General features: G+C 47.4%; 1 protein-coding gene across 1 annotated transcript; it reads right to left on the minus strand.

Moving 5' to 3' along the window:
* Positions 1 to 1144: 1144 nt before the first annotated feature.
* On the minus strand, positions 1145 to 6530 carry LOC148294766 (uncharacterized). Its single transcript, XM_088251873.1, has 4 exons — positions 6062 to 6530; positions 4195 to 5323; positions 3617 to 3961; positions 1145 to 1442 (listed from the first exon to the last, which is right to left on the minus strand). The coding sequence occupies exons 1-4, from the start codon at positions 6528 to 6530 to the stop codon at positions 1145 to 1147; spliced, it is 2241 nt and encodes a 746-aa protein (XP_088107999.1).
* Positions 6531 to 15316: the final 8786 nt, after the last annotated feature.

Raw genomic sequence — 15316 nt, forward strand, 5'->3', positions numbered from 1 at the left:
ATCTAGAAATTCATACACTCAAGTATCAAAACAATAAGGTAATCATGTTTAGGGCTTCAACCTAAGCCCTAGCTATGGAGTTTAGTTGCTCATACTTATTCCAAATACAAATTCAAAATAAAATTAGAAAGAGTTTACAGATTTTGAGAAAATGATGAAAGCTTCAAGATCATCAATGGTGGAAGTCTTCTTCTCCACTTTTCTTGGCTGCACCTTGGCTTTCTCCAAGCTCCAAAAACTCTCCAAAATCTGCTCTCAATGTGTAGAATTTAGAATTGAATTCCTCCCCCACGTTCAATAGCTCATCCAAATCAGATTGCAATTCCCTTTGCCTCCCTCTCTCCTCCTTTCCAGCTTTTACTTTTAGTATTCTAATGCAAAGTCTTCACTTGTCCCCTTGCAAATGATGAAGCCTTGTCCTCACAAAGATGCCAAATGCTTCAGAAAATATCTCATCTACTAAGGTAAATTCTTGTTACCAAGTGTTATGGTAACAAGAAATTAAGATGACACAAAGGAGGTAAAAGCTGGCCAAATCCGGATTTCCAGAGCTGTGGTAACATGCTGGATTGGTTGGATAGGCAATACTTGTCCAATGGAGCTCAAATTTGGATATGTTGTAGTTAACATCCATTGGAACAAGTCTCATGAAGATCATGATCTCATCCGAGCACCAGAGCATGTTGATCCCAGGCCAAGAAGTTGACCTACGAAAATGAACAAAAACAGAATTTATAACTAATAATGCACTTTTAGCTCATTTTCATTCCAACCAAGGTAAAATCTAAGAAAACACAAAAAGGAAGTAAAAAGCTATAAAATGTCAAGAACTAACTCAAAATAGTGGGTGAATAACATGAAAAATCATGTGTAAAAATGAACCAAACACTTGTTGCCAAGAAACTTGTAAAATTGAAGGCATCTTGGAATTGGTAGTGAACACATAGAGTGTAGCTTTTGATTGCCGTATGCAATGCTGCTGTGGCTCGTATATAATGAGCCCTACCAAAACATTTTTTTTTTTTTTGAAAAGGTGCCGATAGGCTATAATGCTCCAAACATGTACAACTTTGGGTAATCTCATTTCATATATAAGTGCCGTAGGCAAAAATACAAATTCCACCCTGCCGTTGGCTAGGGGGCTTTACTTAAAATAACTCTTGAGGTGATCTACATTCCATGGGTGACTGAGGGTCTTCCCATCTGTGCCTCGGAGCCTGTAGGTGCCAGATCTAAGGATGCCGATGACTTCATAGGGTCCTTCCCAGGAAGGTCCAAGGGTTCCTTCCGTTGGGTTTTTGGTTGCAAGCGAAACCTTGCGCATAACCCAGTCCCCGATTATGAAGGAGCGAGGTCTGACCCTTGAGTCGTAATACCGAGAGACGCGCTGTTTGTATTTTTCGTTCCGAAGGTTGGCTGCCGTTCGGCGTTCTGTTGCATTCCTAAGAGGACACAAATTAATGTGCAAACAACCAATTAAAAATACCCGCAAGTGCACGAATCTAACGAAGTATAGATTATGTAAGTATGGGGTCGATCCCACGAAGAACTTGTCGGTTTCCTATAAGTTCTAGTTTGAGTACGTAAAGAACACTTAATTGACACACCACAAATGCACAAATGCAAAATGGAAACTAAAAATAAGTAAAGAAATGTAAAAGAAATGAAACAACACAAGAAAACTAAAGAAAAACACAAACAGCATTTTCTATCACCATTTTATCACCTATTTATCACCTGTGAACAGTGCTGTGAATAGTGTTGTGAACAGTGAAAAAGAACAGTGATGACCGGTCTCATGAACAGTGATGACCGGTCGTTTTTGGCAGAGTCGAAACTCAAATTTGGACGTGATGAGCGACCGGTCGTTTTGCACAGAGTCGAAATTCTCTGCTTTTCAGTTTCGACCTCTGTTCAGTGTTTTGCCTATAACGTTCCAACCGTTTGTCCAAAATTCACGTTCTTTATACGGTTGGATTCAGCACAGAAAATGCAAGAACACAACGCGGACCAAAAGTCCAAAACAATTACAGAAACAAATAAAATTTAGTAACAAAGACACATAACGTGTCAAACACGCAACTCACACACACATTTGGGGGGGGGGGGGGGGGGGGGGGGGGTTTGATTTGGTTCAAATGACCTATTTCTATTGCATGAAAGTAAATGGACTTTGAATTTAAATGAGAATGGCAGAGATGAATTATCAAATTGTGAAATTAAAATGTAACAAACACTAGGGTTTCGGAATCCACCCTAAACAATTCTACCAATGTTCATGAATACTCAAGTGATGAACTCTAAACATGTTGTTGAAGATGTTCGCAATCAAGACCAGTACGAGTGGCTCAAGACGCATTGATTCTCTCTAATGTACGTAAAGTGCAATACGAGTGCTACAATACTTGTGCCTTCCCTATAATCGAATCTAGGTGTGCTTAGTACTTTGATTCAATTACAAGAAAAACCCATTAAGTTCAAAGAGAATATGAACATCACAAGAACCCTAATAGCATGGTGTTTACATTAGGTATTCAAGAAACCAATTCACATGGATGATTCTTACTTCATCCATTTATTGCTTAGGATAACATGAAGATACACATAATCCCAACAATCTCAAGAAGCATGCTTTCAAAGGTGATCAATCAAAGAAGAACATACATCAAGGATAGATTAATTTGGTGAATTGGAATTCATCAACAATATCTAGAAATTCATACACTCAAGCATCAAAACAATAAGGTAATCATGTTTAGGGCTTCAACCTAAGCCCTAGCTATGGAGTTTAGTTGCTCATACTTATTCCAAATACAAGCTCAAAATAAAATTAGAAAGAGTTTACAGATTTTGAGAAAATGATGAAAGCTTCAAGGTCATCAATGGTAGAAGCTTTCTTCTCCACTTTGCTTGGCTGCACCTTGGCTTTCTCCTAGCTCCAAGCTCTCCAAAATCTGCTCTCAATGTGTAGAATAGTCCAATGAAATTAATCCCCCACGTTCTATATTGTAGAATGAAGGAATTGTCATCAGCTTTGCAGATTGCACATTCATCTTCCTTTAGCCCATGATTTCCAGCTCACTTTTAATATAAAAACTCCACCTTTTGTTAAAGCTTCAAACTTTGTCCCCTTGCCATGATGAAGCTTTGTCATTGAAAATATGCTCTTTGCCTCTGAAAATATCTCTTAACCAAGGTAATTTCTTGTTACCAAGTGTTATGGTAACAAGAAGAATCAAGATAACAATATGGAGGTAAAAGCTGGAGCACTTCGGATTTCCAGAGCTGTGGTAACATGCTGGATTGGTTGGATAGGCAATACTTGTCCAATGAAGCTCAAATTTGGATATGTTGTAGTTAACATCCATTGGAACACGTTTCATGAAGATCTTCACCCCATCCGAGCACCAGAGCATGTTGATCCCAGGCCAAGAAGTTGACCTACGAAAATGAACAAAAACAGAATTTATAACCAATAATGCATTTTTAGCTCATTTTCATTCTAACCAAGGTAAAATCTAAGAAAACACAAAAAGGAAGTAAAAAGCTATAAAATGTCAAGAACTAACTCAAAATAATAGGTGAATAACATGAAAAATCATGTGTAAAAATGAACCGAACACGTTCCTCGATTAAATCCAGGCTCAACGCGAGTGCAGCCTCGTTTGCCTTTGGCTCGAAAACTTCCGTTCGGTAGGAGGACTCGCCGATCTCGACTGGGACGACAACTTCTGAGCCGAATGCGAGGCTGAAGGGAGTCTCCCCTGTTGAGGTTCGGTAGGACATTCGGATGGCCCACAGAGCTTCGGGAAGCTTCTCCGGCCAGGCGCCCTTGGCACTGTTGAGTTGCCGTTTCAAGAGTTTCTTGATAATTTTGTTCACGGCTTCTACCTGACCGTTCGACTGAGGGTGAGCTGGGGAAGCGAAGAATAGGTTAATTTTGAGGCGAGTGCAGAACTGCCTGAAGAGTTCCGAAGCGGCAACAGATGTTGGTCCAGACAAACTCCTCGACCCTTGCCGCCATTTTGGTGGCTAGGGCTTCGGCTTCGATCCATTTCGTGAAATAGTCCACGGCAACAATTGCATATTTAACCTGTCCCTTGCCTTGCGGCATGGGCCTGATTAGGTCAAGTCCCCACTGGGCGAATGGCCATGGGCACACGATCGGCAGGTAGGTGCGGAATATTGCCGAACCGTTGGCATTTGTCGCACTTCTTTACCATCGCTATTGCATCCCGATACATCGACGACCAATAGTAGCCCTGCCGGAAGGCTTTGTGGGCCAGGGATCTGGAGCCAGAATGATCGCCACAGACACCACTGTGGATCTCCCGAAGGACATATTTGCCCTGCTCTTCGGTGACGCACTTCATGTAGGAGGTTGTGTAGCCGCGTTTGTACAGGATGTCATTGATGACAATGTACCTTGCCGATCGGTAACGCAGCTTCCTCGCTTGTGACTTGTCCTTTGGGAGGGTGCCGTTCGTAAGGTATATGTATATTGGCGACATCCAGGTGTCCTCATACTGTATGGTGCATATGCCGACGGAGGTGGTGCTTGGCTGGGCCAAGATCTCGACAGGGACCTTTCGGCCAATTTTGTCGTTAATTGCCGATGCCAATCTGGCTAATGCATCGGCATGGCTGTTCTCTGACCTCAGAACCTGCCGGATCTCGTAGGCCTTAAACTGCTGGAGTAGTAGATGTGCCGATGATAGGTAGGCTGTCATAGATGCGTCCTTTGCGGCGAAATCGGCAGTGACCTGGTTGACGAAGAGGTGCGAATCGCTGTGGATGCTGACCTGCTTAGTTCCCATGCTCTTTGCTAGCCGAAGGCCAGCTAAGAGGGCTTCGTACTCTGCCTCGTTATTGGATGTTCGGAAACTAAACCTGATGGCATATTCCATCTTGGCTCCGTCGGGGGCGGTGAGTACCAAGCCAGCTCCGCACCCTTGTTGGTTTGCCGAGCCGTCCACGTGTAGGATACAGATAGGAATTGACTGGTCTAACCGGCTACCGTTTGGTAGGCCTTCCGGTGGAGGGGTTTTCCCGGGTTCTGATGCCTCCGAAGGTGTTAGTTCAGCGATGAAGTCTGCCACGGCTTGTCCTTTTTCGGCAGGTCTGGGTTTGAACTGTACGTCGAATTCTCCTAACTCGATCGCCCATTTTACCAACCTACCGGATGTTTCTGGCTTTTGAAAAACCTGCCGAAGAGGCTGGTTGGTTAGGACGACGATGGTATGGGCCTGAAAATAGGGCTGCAACCGCCGGGCAGAGACGACCAGAGCCAAAGCCAGCTGCTCAAGTGGGGCGTATCGAGACTCTGCCCCTTGTAGGGCCTTACTGACGTAGAAAATCGGTAGCTCTGCCTTCTCCGGTATTCGTATTTATACTGAGCTGACGGCAGTGTTGGATACTGATAGATACAGAAAGAGAAATTCCCCTGGGAGTGGTTTTGACAGTAGCGGAGCTTTGCCTATGTAGTCTTTTAAGTCTTGAAACGCCTTATCGCATTCGGCAGTCCACTCTATATGGTGTTTGCCCCCTATCAAGGCTTTGAAGAACGGTGCACACTTGTCTGTGGCTCTGGATGTCACTCGTCCGGTAAGGCTCTGGATGTCCTTTTGTGTCTTCGGCACCTCCATGTCGATTATGGCCTTTATTTTATCGGGGTTTGCCTCGATACCCCTTTGGCTGATCATGAAACCGAGGAATCTTCCCGAAGATACGCCGAAGGCGCACTTCGTTGGGTTGAGTCTCATTCGGTAATCCTTCAAGATGCCGAACATGAGGGCTAAGTCCGCCAGATGTTCATCTGCCGTTCGGCTCTTTACTAGCATGTCATCCACATAGACTTCCATTGTACTGCCGATCTGCTCAGCGAAGATTCGGTTAACCAGTCTCTGGTAGGTTGCCCCCGCATTCTTTAAGCCGAACGGCATGACGTTATAGCAGTATAAGCCTTTGTCGGTTATGAACGCCTTGTGTTCGCTGTCGGCAGGGTGCATGAAGATCTGGTTGTATCCAGAGTAGGCGTCCATGAAGCTGAGCAGTTCGTGACCGGCAGTGGCGTCGACCAGCTCATCGATGCGTGGCAACGGGAAGCTGTCCTTCGGACAGGCTTTGTTCAGATCGGTGTAGTCTTGGAACATTCGCCATCCACCTTTTGCCTTCCAAACCATGACAGAGTTTGCCAACCAGTCTGGGTATACAGCCTCCCGAATGAAGCCTATGGTCATGAGTTTGTCTACTTCGTTCTTCATAGCTTCATACCGTTCGGCATCGTAGGATCGGGGCTTTTGCCTGATAGGCTTGAAAGCCGGTGAGATGCTCAGTTTGTGGCTGATGATGTCGGGGGATATGCCCGGCATGTCGTTGTAAGACCAGGCAAAGACTTCCGAGTTTCGCCGAAGGAACTGGATGAATTCGGCGCGGAGGGTGGCGTTTAGCATGGTTCCGATTCGTACGTACCGGTCCGGCTGACTCTCGTCCAGCGCCACGGTTTCGAGATCCTCGGCAGGTTGTGTCATCGGAATAAGCGTTTCCTCCCTCGGGTCATCTACTGGGTCGTTGCCGTTCGGCAAATCCACTACCGTGAAGGTCTCTTTCTACTTTTGAGGAGCTGTCGACTTCAGCGCCGTGGCATAGCAGTTCCGGGCGCTCAGCTGGTCGCCCCTGATTGCCCCCGTGTCGTAGCAAGTTGGGAACTTCATGAGCAGCATGTGGGGGGGCAAGTGGGCCTTTATTGCCGTGAGTGCCGTTCGGCCGACAATAACGTTGTATGCCGTCGGACAGTCCACCACAAGGAACTGATCGTAAACCATGGTCCTTCGTGGGGCTATGCCGAATGCGATCGGCAATCTGACACTACCGATTGGCTGGACCAAGTCTCCGGAAAAGCTGAGGAGAGGCGAAAGTTGTCGGTTGACCTGGCTGCCATCTACTCCGAGTTCTTTGAACGCATCGGCAAAAATGACGTTTACCGAACTTCCAGTGTCGATCAGAATTCGTCCGATGATCATGGGGTCGTCATGTGGGTAGATGATCCCTTCCTCTTCTTCCTCGGAGAAGGTGATGGGTTCCCATATGACCTTCGGCATCTTGGTGTGCCGGCTACTTTCAATGCCGAGGACTTGGGGGTACTGTGCCGCCCTGACATACTGCTTCATTGACCGGTTAGATGCCCCGGCGAGAGTTCGGCCTCCGCTGATTGTGCTGATCATGTTGATTTGTCGATTGGCGTTCGGTACTGGCGCCTGCTGCGGCCTGGCTATGTACTGATCCAGTTTGCCTTCCCGAATTAACCGCTCAACGATCTTCCGCAAGCTTATGCAATCCTCGGTATTGTGGCTGTTCTGCTGATGGTATCGACAGAATTTCCCTGTATCCCTGCCGTCTTGCCGATTAGGCTTTCGGAACGCTGGCTTCGGGTTTATCTCGTTTTCATTCATCAGCACTGCCTCGTAGGAGGTGTTGAGCAGGGTGAACACCTCCGTTCCTTGGTTATGCGCTGGTAACGGTGCTCGGTAGCTGTCCCTACCGTACCTGCTCTTGTTTTTCTTGGAATGCCCCTTTTGGGAGCTTCCGGTATCTTTGCGCTTGTGGCTCTCAGGGTATCCGGCAGCTTGTGCCGCTGGCGCGAACGGCGACGCCTGTGCCGTGGAGGACCGCTGTATGGGTTCGCTCTGCTGAGCCGTGGGCTCGACCCTCGAGTTGAAGTATTCGGCCTTGGCGTTGATTGCCGCTTGCTTCATGAGTTCATCGTACGTACGCCAATTGCTGCTGTGTACCAGATACCGAAAGTGTGAGGACCGTAGGCCACTCTTGAAGGCGCCGTAGGCTGCCCTGTCATCGGTATCCGGACATCTCGAGTATTCATGGCTGAATCGTGCGGCATACTCACGCAATGGTTCGTCATCCCTCAGCCGGATGGTATATAGGTCGTCGGCAGAGTACAGTCTGTCTGTCTGAATCATGAAGTGGTTCAGGAAGATCTGCTTCAGCTCGTCGAAGGAATCGACCGTTCCCAGTTCCAAACGGTAGAACCAATTCAGAGCCGCCTCTGTGAGCGAAGATGGGAACAGTAGGCACAGTCCTTCGTCGCTTAGCCCTTGGCACCCTGCAGCTGATTGGAAAGAGTGGAGGTGCGCCAGGGGGTCTTCCACTCCTGTGTAAGGGTCCTGGCCGAAGCCTTCCCCAGTCTGGCTCCTGCGAGCGATTCCGATCGTCCTCCATTTTCTGTACCCTCTGAAGGAGAAGGCGAATGACAGGGTCCCTGTCCGGTATCTCCTCAGCGGTTTGATGCACCGACCGCTGCTGGGATCTGATAGGGTTAACCTCAGAGAACTTTGTTGGCGTTGCCAAACGTGGAAGGGGCGTATTCTTGGTCGGACCCTGCCGTTGACTCCAAGACTTGTATCCTCCGTATCGGCGACCTCCTTCCCAGACTTCTCAGCCGGGGGTCATCCAGGCGCGCCTTTATCCTGATCGGCGACCCCTGTCACTCGGTTTGTCGTTCGGCCTCCCGATCCAATAGCCTATGGCGACAATCGGAATAGACTTTCTTCGGCACATAAGGCTTATTTTTTGGTGCCGGGACTACCAAGGGTTTAGATGGTGCAGGCGCAACCTCGGCCACTTTTTTACCCTTCCTCTGCCGACGGGAAGTCTGTAGGCTCTCGGAGGATCGATCGGTCTAGATGTTTTGCGTTTGCTGCTGGTTCAGCAGCTGTTGTGTTTCGTCCACCTTGGACGAGAGGAAATTGTTGTGTTCTTGTAACCTAGCCATGTCCTGCCGAAGGGACACGACTTGGGCTAAAAGCTCCGCGTTTTCAGCGGGTTGGAGTACAGGTGGATTAGTTGCCGGGGTATATGGGGGCGCCGAGCTAGCTCCGCCTGGCATACCGTACAGCATCCCCTCCTGCGGTAGGAATGTAGTTTTCGAGTTGGTCCCCATATGTTTGGGATAAAGGGTTGATTTGTTTATCGTTCCCACAGACGGCGCCAAACTGTTGACGCCAAAAAGTGGTTCTCTGACTTAAAGGGTCAATTTAGTAATTTTATACCTTCGGTATCCTCAATGCCTCGGTAGGGAGCGTGATCTGCAATATGAGCAAACACACGGTAAGATCCAAGGCACCGGTGTGGTACCGGCCAAAGGCTCTCCGATGCTTGAGTAAGTTCGGGATTTAGAAAGTTCAACTGACAGATCAATAGGCTTGTATGCCGTAAGTTCTGATTACCTTTATTTTGGGGTAGTTGGCCCCTTTTATAGGCCTTGGGAGGTGTGCATTTTGTTGATAATTTCGATGTGGGACTGTGGACGTCGCTGGGGAGCATGCCACGTGTCCCATGAGAGGGCGTTGCCCTAATGGAGCGATCGGTAGGTAGGGTGCCGAGGACGCCCCTGACCAAGCTCGATCTCTTCCACGTGTCTCATTCTCATTGGCTGTTCATTTTGGGTATAAACAGCTTCAGATGTAGCTTGTCCAAGATATTTGTATTTGGTTGTGCCGAAAAGAGTTTGGGCATTGGGTGTTGTACAGTACTTGCAATTGTCTCCTTGAAGTGAACCACGTGGGCATTGGATTGAAATGGTGGTCGGCCTCCTTGGCCATGCAAGCCATGCAGAGTGATGCTTTTGGTGTATTGGAATATTTGGCAACCTTCAAGTTGGAAATCTTCAAAGTGACTGAATGGTGTGTTGTTTCGGCAAATGCGTATATCTTCGGCATGTTGTCTTTTTCTGTTGTTGAAGGCAGAATTTTGGAAGTGGATATGGCTTCTGAAAGCTATTGGCTGAAGTTAAAGGATTGGAGATGGGTGTCAATCGGCAATTGGGCTTGCTGATATGAACCCATTCTCTTTGGGTGTCTAGATTAATTTGGTGGCTGGGTGCTGTTTGGTTTGGATGGATGTGTCGTGCGGCACTTGCAATCTTTGGTTGTCCCCAATGCCTGAGATGCCGTTCGGCAGGCCTTGGTTTGCCAGCCATGAGATGTTATTCGTATATCTGTCGGCAATTTTGGGGTAGGAATTGGGTGGCTTGATAAAAATTGCTAGTATGTTGTTCCAAACCGTAGCCCACGAAAGACTAACAGCAAGCATGGTTCTCTGAGTTATGAACTTTCTGAAGCATATGGTTGCTGTTTGGAGGATGGGGTGCCATTTGGCTTGGCCATTTAAATTGCTCCAGACTTTCCTATATGGCAAATAGGACAAAATAGTATTAAAATGAGAATGAATGAAGGCTAGGCCATCGATTGAGCCCCTTGAATAATATATGCAATCATTGAATTGCATGCTTATGAATATAGTAAAATATAAGATAAGAAAGTGTGCTTTATCTCCTAAAAATAATGCACGTGGCTTTTCTTGATCCCAAGAATAATAAGTATAATGAATGTGCCACTTATCTGATGGAGGTTTCAACAAGAGTAGTGCCTTCGGCATCTTGATGTTTTGGTGACTCATAGTTGCCTGACCACGGGTATTGCCGAACGACAATTAATTTATGTTGATTGTAAGGGTGCCGAAAGGCACTGAAGAAGGGAGAATCGACAAGGGCTTCTTGTGTCAATTCCCACAGAAGGCGTCAAACTGTTGATTCTCAAAATGGTTCGGCTAAGATTGAGTCCAACTTAGTAATGAGGTGTGATGGATGATGGGTGAAGGTGAGGACCTTCAGCATGTGTGTGACGATTTGGGCAAACAATAAACATACAGAAGACAAGATATACGTGGCTCACCCTTAATGAATGGGCTACGTCCACGGAGAAGTATATTCTCATTATTATAATAATGCGTATTTGCATTTGTACATGGGGTTGGACCCAAATATAAAGGTAACAAGTGAGAAGCCCAGCCCAGTCTTGGATCCAAGGCCCAAGGGTCAAGACTTAAGACCCAAGACCCCTTTCTAATTGAACAGTAGTCTTCTTTTATAGGTGAGGAGGTGTCTTCACCTCTTGTAGTCTTCCAATGTGGGACTCCTTGCCTTACTTAGAGTTGTGACTTGTGGTAAGGCTTCTTTGGCTAAGGTGATGACCTCTCAAAGCATGGCACGTGGATGGTCTAGCCTAGCTAATTGCTCGGTCAGTTACGGTGTCAACAAGTTTCTTAGCATTTTGAGTCATTTACCTCTCTTTGTGTGTTTTGTAAGTTCAGAGAGAAAGAGAGCAGAATGTATGCAATTCAAGCATGTTAAGATCTTATGAGAATGAGAGGAATAAGAGCTTAAAGATATATCAAATTTTGGTTGCACTTCCCTGCCAACCCAGTTTCGTAGGTCACATTGCAGGCCTTCTTTCAGCAACATAGACAGCTCGAATGAGGAGACATTCTTCATAGAAGTTGTTCCAATGGGTGTCTTGAAGGGAATATTGTGATAATAGTGTTGTGTAGAGATTTCTAAAAACTTTACAACCAAACTTTGAGAGTATAAATCACCTAGCAACCCATATCTAATATGAAATCAAAGTAAGAGCAAAAGCATTAAATAAACTAGGGATTCATGCAAGTCTCATTTGGTCCCAATCTTTATAAGTCTATGAAAGTGTGCACCAAAGACTCTCTAAATCCTATTTGAGAGAAAGATAAGAAGTTCATACCCTTGGAGAGAATCTTGAAACCAAGAATGGTGTTCAAGTATAGGGAGTGGTCCCTTTGTTGTTGGCTCTCCCTTTGATGTTGATTCTCCACCTTATAGCTCTCCAAATAGGTACAAAGATATGCACCTCCCCAAAGCTCTTTACCAAGGATTGAGTGGGATGAGAGAATGAGTAGACAACAAGTGAAGAGTGGTGCTAGCACCCTCACTTGACGTGATAGATTGAAGGGGTTAGGGAAAGAGAGCTTGATGTTTTCTATCTTCCAATTTCACCAACTTGAAAACCCTAGGATGATAGGATACCATAGCTACACACTTATACGATCAAAAATGTCACAAGAGTGACAAAATTACCCCCAAGCCCTAGTGTAGCCACACCCCCCTTTGTGTGTCATCTTTTTGCTATCTTGGTCCAACACATTTATCCTATAATGTGTCACATATGTGTCTAATTCCATATGGTCAAATCCCTTTTGAATTTCCAAGTCATATGGGACCTTTAATTAAAGTTTCATAACTTTAATTGAATAATTAAATTAATCTAATCTGTTGGCACTAAAAACTGAACAGATAGAGATGAGTGCAACTTACAAGTGATGTGGACGATCTCGGGATCGATTGGGTGTTGGATGCGGATCCTTCCTGTTCTTTGGACGCTGATCCTGAATAGAAGGAAGCCGAGACTCGTAAGGTCTATGGAACCGGTGTGGAACCAACCTAAGACCCTCCGATGCCTGAGTAAGTTTGTTTTCTAAAAGCTTTTACTGTTGACAATATATTAGTATCAAAGTCAAGCTGAAAAAGTCTTACCCCTGTATTGTAGTGAAGGGGCCTATTTATAGAGGGCATTTTCTATGCTCTTAGTACTTAATTTTGAAGTGGGACTCGTGGGAGGGCCCTATGAGGTTGACACGAGTCTTTAGATATTTCGGGCAGGTGCTTCGAGGTTGATTCTGCAGAATCGGTAGGGGATACCGATTGTAGACTATGCTGGGCCTGTAGCGACCGTTTGCTGATTGTTCGGAGCCTTGGGCACTTGGGGAGTTTCTCTGATCCACGTGTCACTGGATGAGTGGAGGGTCAGATATGGTACAAACAGAAGTCCCCCAAGTTACCGATTGAGAAGCGACTTCTCGGTTGGGGACTTGAATCTGTCTTCGGCATTCTGATCCGAACTCGATGGTCTCATTGTTGCCGATGGTGGCATGTAGTCCCCCAAGTGCCCGAGCGAGTGAGCTTGAAAAGGAGATGGCATTCGGTATCGAATGGTCCGAGAGGCTAGTGTAGGTAAGGGTTGAGGAACGCCTGCCGTTCAGCACGAGAGGTGAGTGAGAACTCATCTCCGTGCGCCTGCCGTTCAGCACGAGAGGTGAGTGAGAACTCATCCCCGTGCACCTGCCGTTCGGCACGAGAGGTGAGTGAGGCACGAGAGGTGAGTGAGAACTCATCAGCGTGCGCCTGCCGTTCGGCACGAGAGGTGAGTGAGAACTCATCAGCGTGCGCCTGCCGTTCAGCACGAGAGGTGAGTGAGAACTCATCCCCGTGCGCCTGCCGTTGGCCAGTGGAGTTGTGCTCGAAAGTGGCTAGAGTTGCAGCGTCCGAGAAGTTGAAGCGTCTCTGAGGATTGGAAACGTTTCAAATGAGGACGCTTGGGCTCCCCCATGCATGCGTGACACGTGTCGGCATGGCTGTGAAGAGTCGCGTCGTTTCATATCCCGATGCGTCGCTTCGCTTCCCGATGCTAGGATTGTCCTATAAATGTAAGGAAGGGACGATAGTTGGAATACTTGAAGTTTTTGAGAGCAATCAGAGCTTGTGAGAGGCGATTTTCGGCAACCGTGCGAAGGCTGAGTAGGCGATTTCCGGCGAGTTTGAACAAGGCGGAGGCGATTTCCGGCGACTAGGAACCACCGTGTGAACAAGGTATGTTGTTGTGTTTATGATTTTTTGTGAATCAAAGTGTTGAAATCGTTGAATATTTGTATGAACAAAGTATGAACAAGCATGAACAAGCATGAACATAAGTGTTTAGGAGATAGAATAGGACTTTGATTCTAGTATGGCACTTAGTGTCCCTTCGTTTGTGTTTGTAGATGTCAGATACCGAATCCGAGGGTAGGCGTAGTCCGAGGGCCTATGAGGACGAATCGTCCTTGGGGAGTTCGTCCGAGGGGAGTGAGAGTACCGATTCTGGGAGCTCTTCAAGTTGTGAGATAGTGGAGGGGGCAGGAGTGCGCACCGAAGCCGGTGGTACTTCGCATGGATTGCCTCAAGGTAGTGAGCCATCGACTTCGAGTCGTGGGGCCGACGCAGGCGACATGTCCGTTGCTGCGCCAGGGGAAGGGGTGCTGAGGGTTGTCACGGGTAGGCAACGGATCCCGATGGCAAAGCCGAATGAATTGGTGTTCAGAGTAGATCATTTAGAGCCGAACACACTGACCGAGGCTGAGCTGGCTAAGATTCGGGTGGAGTATAATATCCCGGATTCGGTAGTGATGCGAATCCCAGAGCCGTTGGAGTGGTTGAGTGATAATGACAAAGGAGTTGTCTTTTTCACTGACGTTTTCAAGCACGGGCTTTGGCTGCCGTTGAGGCATTCGGTGCAGAAGATCCTGGCGGCGCTTGGATATGCGCCAGGGCAATATAATCTGAACTTTTGGATTACGTTGCTCGGGACGATCACTGCGTTCGGGATAGCGGGGGAAGGAGAGCCGAGCTATGAGCAGTTTGCCCAACTGTATAGTGTAACAAGGGCGAAGAGTGCCGATCAAGGGGGGTGGGTGCAGTCCAACTGTCTTTCGGCAGGGCAGCGTGGACACTTTGTGGTCGGGGTGCCGAGCTCCCAAAAGACCTGGCGCAAGCGTCGGGTAATTGTTTCTGGTGCTTGGGAATCGGCACCATGGGTGATCGTAGAGAAGCGGATCCCTATGACCTTCCAAACAGTCGGTAGGTTAGGCCTGCCTTTCGGCAGCAGTGTTTGGGTTTTTTTTTTTTTTTTTTTTTATATTTAACCGTTTGTGGTTTTTTTGTTTCAGTGTCCCTGAAACGGCCTGTTGCGCCGATCAGAGAAGTGGAAGCGATCGAGCGGGTGCGAGTGAAGATTGTCGAAGAAGATCACTTTTTTAAGGAGCTGCTGTACTTCAGGAATTTGTACAAGGCGGGGTTGATCGGCAAGGCGGAACTCAACCGAAGGGCGAAGGAGGAAGAGGAAGAAGAAAAAAGGCAGAGTAAGAGATGCCGTTCGGCAGGTTTATTACTTATCTTTTGTCTAACTACCGTTTCCTATCTAACTTGTGTTCTCATGCAGTGGCAGGTGGGAGGCCGATGAGTGAGGCGACGAGGCGGCGTCTGGAGGGTCATGGGACGCCGAGGCTGAAGAAAGGGGAGTCCCCCAGGCCGAAGAAGAAGAAGGCAGCTAAGGCGTCCGGGGGGGCTTCGGCTGATGAGATGACGGTGGCCGATCGTTGCCGGGAGAAGAGGGTGGCCGAAGCCGAGGCCGTTCGGGAGGTCCACCTCCAGGTGACGGGCAAGAGGCAGATCGAGGGTGCCCTCGATGTAACGCCGATGCTGAAGAAACCTAGGGGGCCGAACGAGGGGACCTCCGTGCTAATTCCCGACGATGAAGGGGAGGGAGAAGAGGGGCCGATGAACATTGCCTGCCCTCGGAAGGCCGTGCCGTTCATCAACTGCATGATCGATGGCTCTCAA

The sequence above is a fragment of the Prunus avium genome, chromosome 4 (genome assembly GCF_965620075.1).
Source record: "Prunus avium chromosome 4, drPruAviu1.hap1.1, whole genome shotgun sequence".
In the NCBI taxonomy this organism is placed as follows: Eukaryota; Viridiplantae; Streptophyta; class Magnoliopsida; order Rosales; family Rosaceae; genus Prunus; species Prunus avium.

What these genes read in the sequence shown, in the direction of transcription:
- LOC148294766 (XM_088251873.1), bottom strand. Translation starts at nt 6,530, where the DNA reads ATGACACAACCTGCCGAGGATCTCGAAACCGTGGCGCTGGACGAGAGT. An exon ending in GCTGGTCGACGCCACTGCCG is followed by an intron (nt 5,324 to 6,061) that starts GTCACGAACTGC and finishes TACAAGGGGCAG; the next exon opens with AGTCTCGATACGCCCCACTT. An exon ending in AAGTGCGACAAATGCCAACG is followed by an intron (nt 3,962 to 4,194) that starts GTTCGGCAATAT and finishes GGAACTCTTCAG; the next exon opens with GCAGTTCTGCACTCGCCTCA.